Here is an 18,132-nt window from a genome sequence, read left to right as displayed (position 1 = left end):
ACTCTTCAATTCTTTATTCAGTATTAGCTACCTGAGTGTTTGCCAGGAAGGAAACTGCTTTCTCTCCTGGTGAAGAGCCTTCACACCCTCCACACTGGAATCTGTTGTGCTACAATTCGCCCACGCATAACTCTTCTTAAATCTAGTCTATAAGAACACTGACAAGAACTGTAATGTACTTAAGCTAGATTATCTTTCTAGAGGGGTCTCCTACACATTTCCACACCGTGCTCCAGTTCTAAACAAGCATATGGTACTCAAGCATACAAGTCTCAATGCAAACATTTCAAATGATCCTAAGCGCTGACAGTGAGAAAAAACCTAGGGTTTGCCCACGTCCCAACAACTGGTTTCATGTCATGTCTCCTGGTAGTTTGGCACAATACTGTATATAATTGCTTTTTGCTAAACACAAGAGAACTTTTAAAAGTACAGTATCTGTTGTTCTAACAAATATGCTATTGCATAGTGTGAGTTTTTTCCTTCACTTATATCAATTCATCATATAGACCCAAATTTAAAACTACATACCATTTGTGGCATGAAGGGTCATGTGTCTATCTTCTAAGGGAATTGTAAACTGAAGTAAGGATTCCTGAATTGTTTGAGTATTCCTGAGAGATGAAGACCTTTTAAATGATCCTAAGCTGTGACAATACAGTTGTATCACTCAGGATCTAGCCAGGAAATAAAAACCACCTGAGTATTTAAAACAGAGAAGTTTTAGCTCAGGGAATTGATCACATGGATGATGGAAGAGCTGAGAGGATAAACTGGCCAGTGAGGCACCCCAGAGATCATCCAGAACAGGAAGCCATTAGCACCCTAGGGCCAAAGGGCGGAGATGGTGCAACCTGAACCCAGGGTCACCAAGAGAGACTGGAATCACAGCGGGGAGGGGGAGGAGTGTCCCTACCCACCACCATCTCGGTCTCCCCAGTGGCTGAGCCCAGCTGAACAACAACTGACACCGGAGCCTGGCAGAACAGCCTACAAGGGTCATCTTCCCTAAGATGCAGAACAGGGTAAGGGTGAGGAGCAGACCTGAGAGCTAACAGGCTCAGCACTAGAGAGGACTAGAAGGCCTCTGGGAAATTTGAGGCCTTCAAAAAGCACTGCGATGAAAGGCGGACATACACCGTCCTGCGGGATCCCCAAACTGAGCAGCTTGTGTTTTCTATGAAGCATATTAGGGCATGCTAGCACCCTATTTGAGAATGAATATCAAAAATTTATAGATTCTCTGATCTAAGATATAGATTCTCATGTTTAGTGGAGGTATTTTTTGATCCAAGTGCAAGCCTGAAATAAAATGTCACTTTAACACCCAAACAACTCTCAGAAGATTTTCTAACATGATGGTGAAAAGTCACCACATACACAATAGGAAGAACAAAATAAACAACTCAAGAATAGCACACAACCAAGTCAATTTCTTAGATCAGTTAAAAGTATATATACAATTTGAAACCATAGATAATCTAAGTCATTCTCCTTATTTTTGAAATGTTTTTGTTATTGGGTGGGGGGCAGTCTACCTAGTATTCAAGGAATTTAATCACCCTTGGAAACCTGTTCTCTTAACCAGATATTCTTCTAAACCCCATCCACGCCAAACACACACTGACTATGCCTGGTCCGAGGGCCACCCTTCTGGAAAGGGGTCATCCCTGAGCAGATGGAAAAAGGGATGGTACACATTTCCAAAGGGAATGAAGGTCTCTCCCTTTGGGAAACATTTCTAAATGTGGGGTGGTTCTTGGCATAGCAGTCTCTGAGACACCTGCTGTTTAGAATAGGCCTGAATGCCTAGAATCACCCGGAAGGCTAAGAGGGAACACCTGCCGACCAGACTCTGAAGTTCAGACTCCTACAGAGAAAACATTTCCAAATGCTGAAATATTCCTAAACTCCTAGGTAAACCCAGAGGTGACAGAGCTTACCTTACCCAGTAATAAAATACAACAATGCCTAACAGTATTAAAGATCTTGGGCAAGTCATTTCACTTCTCTGGGCCTCAAATTTCCATCTATAAAATAAAGCTGAACTGAGATCCCTTCCAACTCTAACATCCCACATGCCTGTGAGGCTATGTTTTCACAGGCAGCACTGGGTTATGCCTTCATTTGTGCCACATTCGTTCCCATTCTATGATAAAATCACATTGCTGGTACTTCTTTAAAAGGCCCATCACGGTTCATCAGAATCTCTGGGGTGGGGCAGAGGCTCTCTTGTATAGTCCACACCCACTGGGGCACGTCAGAGGCAGCTGGCACCAACTTGTGACAGTTACCAAGAGCTGACAGTTAATTTTCAGGAATTTTATGAGCTGGTTATTAAGCCACTGGTAGGATGCAAGGACAAACAAAAGGTGGTTTATTCATACAATGGAATATATTTGGTCGTAAAAAGGAATGAAGTACTAATATATGCTACAATAAAAAACCTTGAAAAAACATCATCTCAAATAAAAGCAGCCAGTCAGAAGACTCCAGATACTACATGAGTGATTCCTATACAAGTCCAAAATAGGAAAGCTATAGAGACCAAAAAAAAACAAAACAGACTAGTGGCTGCTTAGGGCTGGGAGTGGGGTGGCGGTGGGGTGGAAGAATAAGGGGGTGACAGCAAAAGGTATGGGGTTTCTTTTTGAGGTAGTGAAAATGTCCTAAAAATGACTATGGCAAAAAAAAAAATGACTATGGCAATGATTGCAGATCTGTGAATATACTAAAGGCCTTGAACTGTTTACTTTAAGTGGGTGAACTATATGGCATTTAAATTATATCTCAATAAAGCTTTTTTTTTTTTTTAAGTTAGTAGCTTGAAATTGGACCTGTTGAGAAATTTGTTATCACAGAAATTGTCAAATACTACATATTAGCCTTATTCCGACCCCACCAAGCTGGTTGTTAAACATTAACCAGCACACAACTATACAAGTCCTGTGGCTAATAGATGTATTGCTGACCCAAACATGAATTCACACACGATCATTTGCCCATAAATACATACACTTGACTCCCTCAGAGAGTATTTCCTTGACCCAGATTTAAGCTCCATTTCATGAGTAGTCAACACACTGGAAGAAAACAGCATAACTGCTAAGCTAAAATGTCATGGCACTTACGAGTCAGTGTCCAGTGAAAAGTAATCATACAGCTTAACTATTCTGGGATGATCCAGTTCTTTGTGAATCCGGTATTCCCTACATGCGTGCCTGTAAACAAAGTGGAAAATTAACATTTTGTATTTTGGACTGTCTTTTAGACCTCTAAAAGGATACTTCTACACATTCTCTCATTTTTCCTTGCTTCTGCCTATTCATTCCATTCAGATCTGGCTGGCTCTGTATCTTTCCTCATCCTGTTTTCACTATTAGTATCCACCAATCTGTTGAGAAAACAGTAGGTGCTCAAATATCACTGAATGAATGGATGCCGACCGTTTCAAGTTCATTCTATCACAATCTCACCTGTTTTATATTTATACCCAAATATCGAAGCTTTAAAAATTATAAAGACAGCTTTTTCTCTCTCCTCAAAAACTTAGTATCTCTAAGTGTTTATATCCTGGGGATACATCAAGGAAATCAATTTTAGCATGTAAACTCCTTGGGTAAAAGGATCACTGACTGTACAAGGCAATTAGTAGTATTCTGTATTTGTTTTTAAACTCTCCTTACAAAAAGAACTTAAAGGGCTATCAGCTTGACTTTCTTTTAAGAAAATGTGAATCTGATAGAAAATTATGAAGCCCTAGTTTTCTTGGAATGAGAATCTACATATATGCAAATTAACATCTTTTTATTAAATACTTTTCCAATTTCAAATCACTTAATGAGATTAGGAACAAAAATATACTACATAATCCGACATATTCATTGAGTTTTAAAAGACTAGAACATGTTTATTCAATATAATTACTAATAATTTTTAAGGTAGTTCTTATTTACAAAGAGAAGAACAGAAAATTCTTATATTTTAAGTAATCCGGCACCATTTAGCTTGGGGCATTTTCTTATAAGGCAAGATCAGAAAAGAGAAACTTTCCAGAGTATGGTAAAATATAATCAGGTGATGTTTTCTGAAACTGGTGTGTCCCAGTATGTCAAAAATACACAGAAAGTACTCAACTAAAGAAAAGATGAGGAAATGATCAGGGCAAGGAGGAGAGAGGAACAAGAATCTAAAAGTAATTAAAATCTATTTTTCCCAAATGGAAACTGAGCCTGACTGAGCTTATTTTTCAAGCTGCCACTTTTAGCAGTTTTTGCTTCTTGTGATACTTCATTTCATCATCTTTATGTCTTTCCGAACAGAAAAGACATGCCAAGCACTTAGGCAGAGAAGTGTCAGGACACCACTACCCTGGGACCTGGAAACCTGGCTGCAAGAGTCCCAGCTGTGTAACGCCACTTCTCTGGGCTTCCCCGACGCTGCACAGGATTGGAGGTTTCCGAGGACGCTCCCTGGAGACGCAGGCCTCCGGAGCCCCGGTGCGGACCCTGAGCAAATGTAGCTCTGGCCCAGCTCCTCATTCCACCTAAGCAGCATCACATGTGTCCTTTTCGTATATCAAGATCCCACCTAATAGTTCGTTCAGTAAAATTCAGATGATGCTGTTAACAAAAACCAAGTTTAGAAAGCTAGGGACTAACCAGATAACCCGCAAGTCATTTCTGCCTCTAACATACTAAAAATCTACAATTCTCTGCCCTTCTGTTGTAACTTTTTGGTTTTGTTGTGCATTTCAGGGCAGAGACCGATTTCTCCCTCAAGGTACAAGAAACAGAGGCAACTAAAGGAGGCAAAACTTAAGAACCAAAGGAAGGGTCAAAGTCCTCCCCAACTAACGGCATTTGCTGTGTCACTGAGCACACTCCCTCAACATCATGTGAAGCTCTAAGCCCGCTTCTCGAGCTTCATCGGGCAAGGCCGTGGCTCTTTCCACATCCCTCGCATGTTCAACTTTTAATTTAGCATCCAAGGGGTTAATGCACTACAGAAAGCTTAATTAGAAACGGGAAGAATCTTATCCGCTCATGTGTTAGTCTTTTACTCTTTTATAAGTGGATATACATTCAATAGGCTTACAAAATGACTTTATCCTAAGAAATTAGAAGACCATCATATGTAAGTGTATAATGATAAAATGATTTCTGTGGACAGCTTTATATGAAAGGTTTCCTACTGTGGAGTTTTTAATATGTTATTTGGGGGAGTCAAAGAAATCTTGTTTAAAAAAAAGGAATCTTATAATACCTACTAATGCTTTAATAATGCAAAAGTAAAATAATCAGTTTGCTTTTCGTTTGTGGAGGGAGGAGAAGAAAGGAGGTGCAGAGCAGAACTCAAAATTAAACAAAACAACAACCTTTTGAGTTCTTCCTTCTTTCTTAATAAAGACTCAAATAAATGTCTTTATTCCAGATGGGACTGGGAAGTCACTCCCATGAAAGTAAAAGCAATCAGAGACGTTACTATGCAGGATAGCAGCGTTTTCATATTTTATAATGTTACCATAACACTAAAGTGTACCACTTTTTAGTTTAATACTAAATTTTTATTTTATTTAAAAAATTTTTTTTTCAACGTTTATTTATTTTTGGGACAGAGAGAGACAGAGCATGAACGGGGGAGGGGCAGAGAGAGAGGGAGACACAGAATCGGAAACAGGCTCCAGGCTCTGAGCTATCAGCCCAGAGCCTGATGCGGGGCTCGAACTCACAGACCGCGAGATCGTGACCTGGCTGAAGTCGGACGCTTAACCGACTGCGCCACCCAGGCGCCCCATAGTTTAATACTAAATTTTTAAAGCACTGTCTAAAATCTGTTATATGTTTGATATACGCCTCTGTAAGTTCCAAGGAGTTAATGACCTTTTGCTAATTCACTATCATCTGTATAGCCTGTATTCATCAGTATGATCTCATTATAAGCAAAATCTTTCAAAGAAAGGTGAAAGTGTGTAAGAATTTCTCCCTAGGTTTGAGCAAAGGTCTTAAGAACTTGGCACGCTCCCTCCCCATGTGTCTGTCTGTCAGCTAGGAAATGGCCCCTGCAGAGACGGCTCCATAGAAGGTACTTGGGTGCCATGATTCCCACCTCTGGTGAGGAAATGAAGAGTAGAAAGGTACTACCATGAGCCTGGAGTGGGACCAGTAAAGAGCTCAGAAAGCTGAGACGCCCCCCTTCACTTGCTCTAGGACTCTGCCTGGTAGAGAAACGTGAGGAACATACCCAATCTCTACCCACCAGCACTCAAAGCAGCTTGCCAGATGTGTCACAGAGGTACAAGGTCCAGGCTTCGACCCCTCATTGTTTCAAAAGGCTAAGGTGGGCAGCACCCCACCAGCAGTCATCACAGTATTCCTCAGTAGAGTTCTCTTCAGGGCCAGCCTAAGAGCTGGACGCTGAAACTAGGCAAAGTATGTGCAAATCCCAGCACAAGGAACCACCTTCTCAAGGTTAATCAAGGCTGGCCCCTCATAAAGTCAAGTGGTTTAGAGTGGTCAGGTCACACATAAGATACAGAACAGGCTCCAAGGATAGCTGGAGAGCATTTTTAAAGAGAAGCAAGTACCATTCCAACTCTGAGAGTCTCAATGTAAGGGGGACATTTCACGTTTCTAACTGGTCAGAGCAACATGTGGCTTCCTTCTCTGAAGTGCTCCTGGCATTCACTGTGGCATATGCCATTCGTCCCTGAACGCCAAGTGACTGGAATGTGCTTGTAATAATGTAACTGTTCCTCAGAAGCATCTGGACTGCAGCTGCCTGTCACGTAAGATACACACACAAGGTGCCATGCATAAAGCACACCTCATCCCTTTTGCTACCTCCGCTAAGCCCAATTTCTCTTAACGCCACAGGAACCTTCACTTCTCCAGTGCTGAGTGCCATCCAGCACAGAATGGGGGGGCGGCGGAGGGGAGGGGAGGTCCCTGGACCCCTGATAAGGAACATGTATACAGCAAGAGTTGCCTTGGTCTATGCCCCAAGAACCACTGATGATGTAGAAATGTTTTACTTTTCCCTTGAGATTTAGAAGCCAATTAAAAGGCTATTTCAGGGGTGCCTGGGTGGCTCAGTCGGTTAAGCGTCTGACTTGATTTTGGCTCAGGTCATGATCTCGTGGTTTGTGGGTGCAAGTCCTGTATCTGGCTCTGTGCTGATGGCGCGGAGCCTGCTTGGGATTCTCCCTCTTTCTCTGCCCCTTCGCCACTTGCACCCCCCCTCTCAAAATAAAATAAACTTTAAAAAAAAAAAAAGGCTACTTCAAAGTCCACTGCTTTTTTTCCCTTCAAAGTACAACCTGTAAGAAAAAAAAAAACACAACTGCTCTCATAGAAAGGAGGTGAGTTTACATTAAAAGTGGTTATCTTCTCCTTCCGGGGTCAGGGCATGTCTAATTCAGTGCTTTTACCTACAACAAGGAAACAATACTAAGCCCAGTGGGGATCCTAACAGCAAATCAGGTATGAATGGCCTCCAAACCGAATGAGCCATGAATTCCAACGTTCTGAAGCTTGGGTCGGGGTGGGGAAAACAAGCAAAACCCGCCATTAGTGGATCAAAGAAATTCACACCTGTACATGTAATCATTATTCAAGCTAAAGAAGTCACCCTCCCAGCCCTTCTCCCAACACAGAAGAGGAGCGCCAGCCAGTGGCATTCAGGACCCTGAACACAGAATTCGGAGGGGAAACCGTGAGGGGGAGGGGGACACAGCACTGAGGAACTGAATGTCCAACAAGCACCACTGCAGTCAAGAGGCACCCCAGGTACCCCCACCCTTCCCGTTTCCTCCATGAAGAAATGACTGAACAGGCAGGAAAAAGCCCAGCCCAGAGCCCCTCAGGATGCCCAGGCCACTGAAGGACTCCATCATCTGCTTTCTATAGACAGCAAGACAGTTTCCGAGGCTTTACTTGTTTACTGTAGCTAATGTTACACACATAACGGAAAGGGAGGTTGAAGAGCATGGGTTTTGGATTAAGGGAAGTCTAGATTTAAACACCAGCTCAGCCATTTCTTAACTATTACTCAAATTCTGTAAGTTTCAATTTGCTCATCAGTAAGATGGAAAATTTCTTACTCTCCCAGGATAGTCATAAGGATTAAATGAAACAACAATGCATGTACAGCTGTTAGCACAGGGCCCAAACTACAGCTGTTACTTCCAAATTTTGAAAAATCAGACACTCTAGGATCACTTACTTGTGGTAATTCTCCTTTTTCTCATCTCTCCAGTTTTTATTTAACTGGTGAATTTTCACAGCTACATATCTTTGTTCTGTTAGATCAAATGCCTGCAAAGAAAAGGAATAAATTATGTTCTGGATAAATGCTAACAAGAATTACAGGCAAGTAACGGACTCAAAGCTTCTATTTAACACATCCATGATTCAAAACCCCAAATGCATTATAAAATAAAAACAACAGTGGATGACAACACATCACATACTTGTTTCAGAGTTGCAACCATCTTCTTGAAACTTGTGATCAGATAATTTAGAAGTCTCCAGACTCACTGGCACCAAGGGGCTTAGAAAACAACCAAGTACACACCACAAACAGCAAGACAGCCCATGCCTTACCAGTCATTTCCAAACAGTTCTCTCTGTGGACAATATCCACCCTCTCTGGGACCTCACTCCCTTGCATTGTATCTCGCCCCTCTGCTGACACTGGGACAGGACACTTCTAAAATGCTGGGGAAACACACTATCTGCTCCTTGAGAAATAACCCCTCCAGATACACCTCTTCACTGTTTGCTTAGAAAATAACCTCATAATTTGTTACACTGTTTATTAAAATACAAACAAATAAAATAACACCCTGCCTTTAGCCCCACCCATATACAATGGGCAAATAAAAAGCAGTTTTTGATCCCAACATGTCTGAAAGTTGTCACACCAGATCACATCTCCAGCACTGTCCAAAGAAAAGGACATACTTTCCCCAAAGACTGCCGCTGCTGGAAAGTCCTGCATCAGCTAGGTAGTGCTAGATCATGGGGCGGGGGTGGGGAAGAAGGGGAACAGGTGGGTTTGTGAGGATGCTAAGTGTAAATCACAAGTTGATAACGTGAGTAGTATTTTAACACAACAGGGTATTTCTCCTGTACAAAAGAATTTATTGAAGAACTCCTTTGGGATGAATAGTTTTTCTTAATTCTTAAGGTTGAGATGAGGGGTGCCTGGGTGGCTCAGTCAGTTAAGCCTCTGACTCTTGATTTCAGCTCAGGTCATGGTCTCATGGTTCCTGGGATTGAGCCCATCGGGCTCTGCACTGATAGTGTGGAGCCTACTTGGGATTCTCTCTCTCTGCACCCCCCCCCTCAAAATAAATAAACTCATAAACAAATTAAAGTTCAGTAAGAAATTTAATACCTCAGTTCCAGCACTATTACCACCCATCTACCCGTTTCCACAAATGTATGGACAGATGAAACCGACAGGTACAGGATAAGTCATGACTCCCGTTCTACGGATCTTTTAAAACGTAAGCTACCTCTAGGGAAGCACTAACTGCAAGAGATGGCTACTCATGAAAGAAACTTCTAATTTACACTAAATTTAAACCAGCATTTTTTTAATATAAAAACTACACAATTTAAACAGAATAGCTTATTTCACAGAAATGGAAACTTCTGAACTCTATTTTTCTTATAGAATCTGAAGTCCACCTACAAGCTTATAGAACATCATGCCTTTACAGGAGAAAACCATTTATAACCATTAAAAGCCAGATCAAATACCACCTAATTTGTAAGAGCACTAATGACACGACAAGTGTCTTTTTGTCCACCTACTGTACCCTATTTCTGAATCCAAGACACTATGATCCACCACCGATTTAAGAAGCATCTAAATTTCAGGAATGTAAACATGACTAAGGAACACACTAGGAAAACACAGGATGAAGAAATAACTAACAAGTAACTGGGAAGCAACAAGAACAAATGCTGATGATTTTAAAAAAGTATTTGTTTCACTTGTAGGTTTATACCCAAAAGAATTACAAGCAACTTCTCTAAGAGGTATGTGCACATGCATGTTCAAAGCAGCACAATTCACTACAGACCAGGAGAGGAAGCAACCCCAACATCCACTGCCAGAGGAATGGATAAAGAAAACGAAGTATGTGCATACAATGGAGTATTATTCAGCCTTAAAAGAAGGAAATCCTATCACATCAACATGGATGAGCTTGGAGAACATCATGCTAAGTAAATGAGCCAGTCACAAAAAGACAAATACTGTGATTCCACTTACACAGGTATCTAAAAGTAGTCAAGTTCATTGAAACAGAAAGTAGAATGGCAGTTATCGGGGGCTGGGAGAGGAGACTTGTTGCTTAATGGGTAAAGTTTCAGTTTTGCAAGATGAAAAAATTCTGCAGATCTGTTTCACAACAACATAAATACACCTAACACTACTAAAATGTACACTTAAAAGTGGTTATGATGATAAATTTTGGTTTTTTTACAACTTTAAAATTATCAAAAACAAAAAAATAGAGTGATTCAAGAATGAAAACAGAAACAAAGAAAGCAAAAGGAAGGAAAGATTAAAAACACAAGTTAATGAAAAAATCAAAGAGTAGACGTGATCAACAAAATAAAAAGTTGATTCTTAGAGGAAAAAATAAACATTGACTCATCTCTGACCTATCACTCAAGAGATATAAAAATAAACACTTCAGGGGCGCCAGGGTAGCTCAGTCTGACTTTGGTTCAGGTCATGATCTCACTGCTAGTGAGTTCAAGCCCCACGTCGGGCTCTGTGCTGACACCTCGTAGCTTGGAGCCTGGAGCCTGCTTTGGATTCTGTCTCCATCTCTCTGCCCTTCCCCCACTAGTGCTCTGTCTCCTCTCTCAAAAAATAAAAAAATTAAAAATAAATAATAAAAACAAACATTTCATAAAAAAGAGAAATAACTAAGGTATGGATGATATATATTTTTTAATGTTTATTTATTTTGAGAGAGAAAGAGGCAGAGCATGAGTGTGAGAGTAAGGGAGGGGCAGAAAGGGAGACAGAGAGAATCCCAAGCAGGCTCCATGCTGTCAGCACAGAACCAGACTCAGGCTCCATCCACCTCACCAACCTTGAGATCATGACCTGAGCTGAAACCTAGAGTCAGATGCTTAACTGACTGAGTCACTCAAGGTGCCCCATGGATGACATTTTTAAACCAAGGTGAAATAGATTTTCCAGGAAAATTATCAAAACTGGCTTAAGAAGGGGAAGAAAATAGCAAATCAGTATTTGTAGAAGAAATTAAAAAGGTTATCAAAATGTTTTCCTCTACAATGACATCTACCCATGTGATTTGGAGTCTGCCCTTTTATTTTTTAATTTATTTTTTAATGTTTATTTGTTTTTGAGAGAGAACTCACACGAGCATGAGCAGGGGAGGGGCAGAGAGAGAGAGGGAGACAGAATTTGAAGCAGGATCCAGGCTCTGAGCTGTCAGCACAGAGCCTGACACGGGGCTCGAACTCATGAACCATGAGATCATGACCTGAGCTGAAGCTGGACGCCTGAGAGACCGAGCCACCCAGCTACCCCTGCTCTTTTAAGGAGCCAACAATTCCTATGCAATGCATCCCAGGGCATGGGAAAAAAGAAATTTCACAACTTACTCTGGATAACTAGGACATAAAAGCTAGACAATGCTGCCTGCACACAAAAGAGGACTATGGGCCAGCCGCACTTATGAACAGAGATAGAAAATATGAAATACTAGAAAATCAAGCCCAGTAGTACACTAAAAATAATATTCTAGTTCTGGAAGTGAACAGTAATGGTAGTTGTACAACATTATGAACATACTTAATGCAAACAAATTGCACACTTAAAATGGTAAATTTTTATATATATCATCAGAGTAAAAATTAACACTAAAGAAAACCGTCAAATCATTATGTTAATCAACTAAAACAAATATATCATTGTATGCCAAGTAACTTCGATTAAAAACATTAATACACATGGGGCGCCTGGGTGGCTCAGTCGGTTAAGTGTTCGACTTTGGCTCAGGTCATGATCTAACGGTTCGTGGGTTCGAGCCCCGTGTTGGGGCTCTGTGCTGAGAGCTCAGAGCCTGGAGCCTGCTTCGGATTCTGTGTCTCCTCCTCTCTGCTCCTCCCCCACTCATGCTCGCTCACTCCCTCTCTCTCTCAAAAATAAACAAACATTAAAAAAATTTTTAATAAAACATTTAAAATATAAAATAAAATATTTAAAAATAAAAGGGGGGTACATAACTAGTTTTTACTGTTTTTATCTGAAATGAAAACATTATTTTGCTCAAACTATTTCCCATATATAAATTCACAAGGCATAATGTAAATCCCAACAGTGAAGACTGCACCTCAGGAAAAGGGAATTCACAGGGCCAGGCAGTAGAGACCATTTAATAAACCGACTATGCATGTAAAATCCTGGTGCCAGAAACACCTACAGAAACAAGGAGGCGGTGACTGGTGAACATGTTATGGATCTGCAGCTATACTGAAAACCTGCTGAATTTCTCATTTAGTACAAATGAACTAAAGGCACAGTGGTCTGACCTTCACTGGCCCGGCTAAAGCCAGGATGCTGCTTCAGAACGCTCTTAAAAGATGAGAACTTTTTTTTTTTTAATGTTTCATTTATTTTGAGAGAGAGAAAGAGAGAGAGAGAAACAGCACGAGCAGAAGAGGTGCAGAGAGAGAGAGGGAGACACAGGATATGAAGCAGGCTCCAGGCTCTGAGCTGTCAGCACAAAGCCCAACGCAGGGCTCAAACTCACAAACCGCAAGATCATGACCTGAGCCTAGGTCAGATGCTTAACGGACTGAGCTACCCAGGCACCCAAGATGAGAACTTTTTAAAAATAAGAAGGTTTTCAAATAAGAATGAACTTTAAGGCATCTATTTTAAAAAATCATAAGAATAAAAGTAACACAAACGTATTTCTTTAAAAAAAATTTTTTTTTAATGTTTATTTTTGAGAGAGACAGAGCATGAGCAGGGGAGGGGCAGAGAGAGAGAGAGGGACACACAGAATTCGAAGCAGGCTCCAGGCTCTGAGCTGTCAGCACAGAGCCCGATGCGGGGCTTGAACTCATGAAATGTGAGATCATGACCTAAGCCGAAGTCGGACACTTAACTGACTGAGCCACCCAGGCGCCCCACCCCCATACTTACTTCTAACAAATGTAAGTGAGGCAGGAAGTACAGAAACAGAATATAAATCACCATAATTTCACTACTGAGAAACAATGCTGTTTTTCCTTCCTGTTTTATTTATTTTTTTTAATTTTCCAAACTTGAGAACAGGGCAAAATACTATATCCTGCCTTAGTAAGTTTTTGAGTTTCAACCAAAAGATATCAATTCACAATTATTACTATTCTTAATGTTCTCCAAGTCAGTAATAACCAATAATTTAATCTTAGTCTTTGTATCCAGTTTCTTACACTTACCTTGTAAACTTCACTGAAACCTCCTCTACCCAAAAGATGTAACAACAAATATCTGTCATTTAGCGTTGGATGATCTTTAAATCTGTGGAAACAGGGAATACAGAACATCCTGAGGTCAAGGACTACACAATCTTCCATACTAGCAAAATTCCCAGAATATCCAACATTCTATGCACATGATTATAGCTGCTACTGACAGTTTGGTAACACCACCAATATAGCTAATTGTAAACATGAAATAAGTTACATAGTTCAAAGAGACTACATAAATACAAGGATGGCACTGGCTATAGAGCCGTAAGGTATAGATGCCAGCCTCAGCACAGTCACAACTGGACCTGTGACGTGTGTTGACCTTCCTCCCTGTCTGCCTTGCTATGAAGTGAGGGGACTATAGACTACACTAGATCAGGGATTTCCAAAGTGCGCTACTCAGTTCCTCCAAAGTATTCAAAAGCCACATGTTCCCACCATTCCAAAACTAACACAATAAAACTCCAAGATATTTTACATAGCCTTAAAAACAGATCTGATTATAAAGTAAATCACATGTTCGTTCTATGTACATTTATTTTCCCTCTTTGAGACAGTCTCATGATATAACTGTTTCTGCCACACAGGATTCCACCTTGTGTTGTTTTCTAACAATAAGACAAAGACAAGAGAGATTCTGGCAAAAATAACTTTAAAACTATTTCTACCTAGTTCCTGATCTTAAACTGCCCCACTGTTAATCCTGGAAAACTATTTTAACTTTGAGACAGTGGCATGCCTGCAGAGGGGTGCCACTGCTGCATGGCGGTCGGCTCTGGCGTTCCACAGCAAGTTTGGCTCTTTGTTTAGTCGCACAGCTGTGGGTCCCTGGTCAAGTCAACGTAATTTCGTTGGGCTCTCATGAAGACAGCTCTATGCCTGACACATACAGAGTGCTCAGTCACGGTAACTGCTGTGGCCTGCCACCTCCCAGAAAGAAAAATCCATGGCTCACACTGGCCAAACAAAAATACACAAGCAATAGCTATGTCCAAAAAAATCATGTTTCAGAGTCAGAAAAATTTTAAAAAGAAAAGATTACAAACTAAAGGTATTTCCCATATCAATCTACTTTTCAGTTTCAATCCTTTAAATGACTTATAAACAAAGGTGGGCATTCATCTACAATTAATACCTAAACCTAAGACAGTCTTGTTTAAAATCTCAGCACCCAAAGGGCCCTTAAAGGTCATTCTAAAACCATGCCATCCCAACCCAGGAACCCTTCCATGCCATGACACTGTCACCGGTGCTTCCATTTAGCAGGGCTCTGCAGGAATCTGAAAACACAGAGTATCCCAACCACCTACAACTGCAAAGCTATATTGTTTAGTGACCTCTATTTGTGTGAAAATGCTAGAATACATGTATACATATTTAACATACAAATCTATCTATATTTATTTTTTTAATGTTTATTTTTTTTAGTTTTTTTTAACATTTATTTATTTTTTTGAGACAGAGAGAGAGAGAGCGAGCGAGCATGAATGGGGGAGGGTCAGAGAGAGAGGGAGACACAGAATCCGAAGCAGGCTCCAGGCTCTGAGCTGTCAGCACAGAGCCCAACACGGGGCTTGAACTCACAGACGGTGAGATCATGACCTGAGCCGAAGCCGGATGCTTAACTGAGCCACCCAGGAGCCCCTTAATGTTTATTTTTTGAGAGAGAGAGAGAGAGAGAGAGAGAGCGAGAGAGAGAGAGAGAGAGAGAGAGAGAGAGAGCGCAAGTAGGGCAGGGTCAGAGAGAGAGGTGGAGACACAGAATCCGAAGCAAGCTCCAGGCTCTGAGCTGTCAGCACAGAGCCCGATATGGGGCTCGAACTCACAAACCATGAGATCATGACCTGAGCCGAAGTCGGATGCTCAACCGACTGAGTCACCCAGGCACCCCTATATATATTTAAATTAAAGTAAGCCATAGTTGTGTTCACAAACCTGTATTACACCCTGCAATAGAGCTAAATACACCATGGAATCATATACCCAATTTATATTAAGCAGAACCATCATTCTAGACCATTCAATTCATGTCAGAAACTGTTTAGCAATCTCCAACCCAACATACCCCCAAGTTGCTTACTGTGAATTATCTTCATTATGTATCCTTTTTAGTTCCCTGATATGTAGATTTCTAACCCTTTCTAGCCTTTCCAGCTCTGCCTGGATCTCTGCTTCCTCCTAAAGTGAAAAGGAAAGAAAAAGCTCAGAACACAGGAAACTACCCTTTAGGAATCTCATTTCAAAAACAGACATTTTTCTTTCGAAAAACTAAAGGAAAATGTTTCTTCCACATTAAAAAGGATTTTTTTTTAAGTACTAGAATTTTAATCATAAAAAGCAAGATCACAGTAAATAATAAATAAAATTCAAACCATACAAAGGAGTACAAGTAAGAAAAAAGCCCTCTTGCTGCCCTGCCCTCTCGTCTCCATGCCCATTCCCCAGATGTAACTACTGTTAAGTATCCTGTGTAAATTTTCAGAAATGTTCTCTGTATTTATATACAGGCATATAATCTTTTTTTTCCTTCCCCCCCCCCCCACCAAAAATCAGGTTCTGTATCTGGTTCTGCTCTGTAAGTATGGATTATGTTTGGTGCCTTAAGTTCCACTGATTTAACAAGATCTGAGAACCCAGTTGGAAAAACACACACCAAAGGCAGTTTATTAAATGCTTACTGACCATCATCCCCGTAAGTAGTATCTACCAAAAATGTATGGGCTGTTGAATTTAGGAGATGGGCAATCCATATTTAAGACGCCTCTGTGAACATCATCAATACCTATTTTTATGTAGGTGACTTTGTGTGGTTGGTACAAGTTTAAAATATTAAGAGCTTTCAGATCAAATCTGAACCACCTGCTCGTATTGAATATTTAACTTTTACCTAAGGATAACTACTTATGAAACTTTATGAGATATGCAGAGTTATCTATTGGTATATCACTGGCTGAAAAAAGTGCTCTCATTGGGTGGCTGGAGTTGACTCAAAAATTCAAAGACATGAATTCCACCATTCACGGTGGAATACAGGATATAATAGGGAGAAGAACTACTCCAGATTTTAGCAGGTATGTCCAACTATGACATTTGCTTTAATACTACATGTAAACTGGTTTCTCCAGACATATTTTACTCATTATACTTACCTTTTTAAGATGACCTAATCTGAGTTTGAAGATTTCTTCTTGTTCATGGTATTCTGCTAATGTTAACCTAGAAGATAATGGTAGAAATTCCAGTAAATTATTTGAAATTATAGTGTGCCTATCAAAAGAGAAATGCCAAAGCATGCCATATGGTAGAGTCAGACTGTTAAAATAACTAAAAGCTAGATTATCTTGCAATCTGACAAAAGAAAACTTCTGTGATTTATCAGATGTGACATGAAGAAAGGAGGCTAATTTATAAAAAAATGAGAAAAATAAATGAGCTTATATTCTTACATTATTTATGAAACGAGTTTTGTCCATAGAATCTCAGATGAAAATCCATTGGGAAAGTAGCCAAAAATTATATGCCTGAACTTTCTTTTTGAAGAGACAGTAATAAGCCAATGGATGTGATGATTTTTGAGAATCTCGTAGACTCTGCTACCATGATAACAAGGAGTAGGACGACATAACGGAAGAGTCCAGGATTTGGAGTCTGAGGTCTAGGGTTCAAAGTGCAACTCAGGCCAATGGCCATGTGACCTGGACAAGCAACTTTTTAAGTCTCAGTTTCTTAAGAGGGTGGCAAGCAATAGCACCCATCTAAGAAAGCTGTTGTGACTATTAAGTGAGAATGTGAAATAATTCCTAAGTTGTAAAATGGTATTTGAATACAATACTCAAAGGGCTGACTTGAATGGGTAGTCACTTGTTGTGTTCCATCTACTCCAATCACAACTTTGTATCTTAAGAATGAGCATTTAAGGAGTGATCACTTACTCCTCCATCTTCACCCTCTTCACATTCTAGAAGCAGACACATAGACTTCAGTGTGTTAGATGTCACTGTTCAGTTATATTCCAAATAGCAGGAGAAAGAAGGAACAGCTATCCCATCAACCAGGAAGAGCTACAAAATAGCCTTTGAGGTCTGACTAAAAGAGACTAACAAGAGGAAATACATCCACTAGGTTGTTACATCTGTCCCTTCACAGAGGCAGAAGTACTTCTATCCATACTCCATATCACACGAGTAGAAAAGGGGGAAATGAAAATACAGTTAGGGATTCTCTCTGCCTGAAATAGGATTGGTATCAGAGGTGATAATGTGACTCACTCTAAGGCTCCACAGGACTGTTTTTGGCTTCTGGCCAAAGGAATGAGCCAAGTTACAGATACTTTAATTAAAAACTGGACTAAAGGCCTTCCAGCTTGGATTTTACACAGGACTCCAGATGGCAACTGCTTACTGACACACTACTGGCCTAGACTGAGTTCTAATTATTGTTCTATGGCAAGGAAACAGCCTATGCCTTCTTTATTACTACTAAGCCAATAGTCTTATGCATTAGCATTAAATAATTTTCAAGTAATACTGTAGGGACAGTCTCTTCACAAAATAAACCTGGGAGTGGTCACAAAGAAGACAAGGATCAGATTGATGTGTACAACATTTGCCCAGAG

The 18,132-nt window shown here is 40.5% G+C and overlaps 1 protein-coding gene across 11 annotated transcripts in view; it reads right to left on the bottom strand.

Annotated features, from left to right (window-relative positions):
* Positions 1 to 18,132, bottom strand: part of TLK2 (tousled like kinase 2) — a 114,808-nt gene that overhangs the window by 12,129 nt on the left and 84,547 nt on the right. For all 11 annotated transcript variants that reach the window (XM_043584921.1, XM_043584922.1, XM_043584911.1 and 8 more), the window contains 5 exons: positions 16,667 to 16,733; positions 15,598 to 15,695; positions 13,485 to 13,566; positions 8,224 to 8,315; positions 3,132 to 3,221 (listed from right to left, as the gene is read on the bottom strand). In XM_043584921.1, coding sequence (XP_043440856.1) covers positions 3,132 to 3,221; positions 8,224 to 8,315; positions 13,485 to 13,566; positions 15,598 to 15,695; positions 16,667 to 16,733 — 429 coding nt within the window. The remainder of the gene's footprint in view (positions 1 to 3,131; positions 3,222 to 8,223; positions 8,316 to 13,484; positions 13,567 to 15,597; positions 15,696 to 16,666; positions 16,734 to 18,132) is intronic.

The sequence above is a fragment of the Prionailurus bengalensis genome, chromosome E1 (assembly GCF_016509475.1).
Source record: "Prionailurus bengalensis isolate Pbe53 chromosome E1, Fcat_Pben_1.1_paternal_pri, whole genome shotgun sequence".
Taxonomy (NCBI): domain Eukaryota; kingdom Metazoa; phylum Chordata; class Mammalia; order Carnivora; family Felidae; genus Prionailurus; species Prionailurus bengalensis.
This window is presented reverse-complemented; position numbering and strand designations above follow the sequence as displayed.